The sequence below is a fragment of the Condylura cristata genome, unplaced genomic scaffold (assembly GCF_000260355.1).
Source record: "Condylura cristata isolate star-nosed mole 26May11 unplaced genomic scaffold, ConCri1.0 scaffold00012, whole genome shotgun sequence".
NCBI classification, from domain to species: Eukaryota; Metazoa; Chordata; class Mammalia; order Eulipotyphla; family Talpidae; genus Condylura; species Condylura cristata.
Window position 1 is genome coordinate 9616861 of NW_004567113.1, and position 2718 is coordinate 9619578.

The 2718-nt window shown below is 35.7% G+C and overlaps 1 protein-coding gene across 1 annotated transcript in view; it reads left to right on the forward strand.

Annotated features, from left to right (window-relative positions):
- HSD17B11 (hydroxysteroid (17-beta) dehydrogenase 11) overlaps positions 1-2718 on the forward strand; it is a 33429-nt gene that overhangs the window by 13749 nt on the left and 16962 nt on the right. The window contains exons 3-4 of the mRNA XM_004681422.2: positions 456-587; positions 2202-2308. Of these exons, the coding sequence (XP_004681479.1) occupies positions 456-587; positions 2202-2308 (239 nt within the window). The remainder of the gene's footprint in view (positions 1-455; positions 588-2201; positions 2309-2718) is intronic.

Here is a 2718-nt window from a genome sequence, read left to right on the forward strand (position 1 = left end):
GGAATGATTTCTTTTAATCCCAGCATCTTCCAACTCTCCCATTTTAGTTTCTTTAGCTGGGACACTTTGCTAGCTTCTCACTTGCCTGCCTGACAACAACTCACATAGTTCTGCTCAAACCTCAAACTAAATGTGTCCCAAAAAAGATCAATAAACTAATCAGCACTTAAGTTTTTTTTAAAATGTATTAGTGGTTTTATTTGTCACAGGTTCTTTTTGTAAACCGCATGCCTCTTGAATTATAATTACTAGAGCGAAGACAGGGAACTAGTTGCAAAAGAAATTTTCAACCTAGTAAACTTACAAGCAGTGCTGTTTTAATATTAATTACCTAAAATCAACGTGTTTTTTCTATATTGCCATATATTCTACTTTTATTACTTTTTCCACCTCTAGTAGAAAAATCCATACTATACTAGTCACTGAATGCACAACTTTCTTACCTGTTTTTGAAGGTGAAGACAGAAGTTGGAGATGTTGGTATCTTAATAAACAATGCTGGTGTAGTATATACATCAGATTTGTTTGCTACACAAGACCCTCAGATTGAAAAGACTTTTGAAGTTAATGTTCTTGCACATTTCTGGGTAAGTTGATTGCTTTTACCAAACATTCACTTTTGTAAAACTTGAAGGTTCAGTTTAAAGTGAGCTTTCAGTGGACATAAAGGACATAGCAAATAAAAGTTGGAGTTTTCTCCAAGGATATTCTGATCTAACAATCAAAGAGATCATTTTACATACTGCAACCAAATCCCACCAATCATACTTCCTCCCCCCTCAAAAACTTAATAACCTTCAAATATTATATATTTTAATTCTAAAATAGCGTCTCTGGGTAGTCCAGGTTAGAAATAAAGGAAGAAACTAGTGATCATCCAAGTCATCTGATTTATATAAAAATCTGCTTTCAGATCTCATGAGACTCATGCCTCAGAATTGCAAATTTTGTTACAAGTCTCACTGTTATAGGGCACCCCAATATGAATTGAGTTGCCTGTGTGTGGGTCCTCACCGTGCGCTTAAGATTCAATTGTACTGTGGACATACACAAAAAGGTCCAGTAATGGGTTTATTTACAAGGAGAAAGGTAAAGGAACAACCCAGGGAAAGAGGGAGAGAAATACAAGTCAACTAGAATGTCCTACCAGTTCTGCTGACTTGGACTCCAGCAGCACACTGAAAGCTGACCAAGGGCCAAATGACCAGCTACGAACCACCAGGCCAAGAGACCCCCAGAGCCCACATGTCCGGTTTTATCCCAACCTGGCTGCTCAGCTCTGCCCTCACGTCCCAGCGTGCTTCTCCTTGATATTGATGGGATTTGTAGTTCCAGTATCTGGAGTGGGGGTGAAGTCCATGAAACCTGTATCTGTTACATCACCATTCAAAGTCTTACATAAATAGAGAGATAAAGGTGTAGAAAGAAAATGAGAGTTTTGGAATATTCCCCAACAAACAGTTTCTAAAATGTTCCCTCAAAGTTTTCTTGATGTAAATTTGGAATGACTAATCTCAAAAAGGTTAGTTACAATGTAGAATCATTGTGCTAATATCCCCAAGTTATTCACATCTGTCATTGTATTTTTTAATAATTGAGGTTTTTTTTTTTTAATGAGTTACCATTGGTTTATAATATTGTAGTTTTTAGAGACATAGGATTATACTCCTCAGGTGTTGTTACTGTCTTTATATTTTTATGACTTGAGTTTGATTATTTTTCTGCCTCTGTTAAAATATATTTTCTTGTTTCTGAATCCCCAGGACAAAGCAAGTGCTCAATATTTATTGCATGAATAATTCAGTGACTGTGGAGGAATGTTCATTTCAGTACTTTGAAACATCACTAAGCTATTGTCTAACAATTTCACATTAAGTGAAATTTTCTTAATAACTCTAGATTGTAACACATATTTAATATGAAATGAGAGAAAATATTGATGACCAAAGATAGAATGAGGGGCATAAATCCACTATGTAAATGAGATGAATTCTCAAAACTTTCAGCATCAATTGCTTCCTTAGTGCTTCTAACCTGGGCATCGTCTCCAGCTCCTTACGTTGCCACATTTGACTGTCGATCTCAGTTTCTCATTTCTGCCAGTAATGATCTTAATAAAATACACCTTTGTTATGACATATTCCCAATGGTGTTGTGAGTCAAAAATAACCATTTTTCTGTCTTAATAAAAATTATTCTAGACTACAAAGGCATTTCTTCCAGCGATGATGAGTAATAATCATGGTCATATTGTCACTGTGGCTTCAGCAGCTGGACACACTGTGGTCCCTTACTTAATGGCTTACTGGTAAGTAAACTTCCCTGGGCTCCCTTCATTGGTTCCTGTGCTTAACTTGTATGACTTTTATCCTTTCTAATGAGGACTACCAATAGTAATGACAGACTTGAAGTTGCTGAAATAGTCAGGGTCTTGGACAGTAATATTATCGGCCATTAATTCCCTTTTAGGTTGATCATTCTAATGGTCTTTGCAGGGAAATTAGGAGTCAACTGCTTAAAATTAGGAGTCATTTCTCATCCCCTTCAGCAGCAAAAAATACAAAATTATAGGAGTATTTTTGTGCTATGGATTAAAGTTAATATTCATAACCTTTAATAAAGTAATTTTGTGGCTGCAAAACAGCATAAAAACAGAACAATCTGGGATTCTAAATAGTAAAGACATCAAAACAATGAAACGTAACATAACCAAACTCT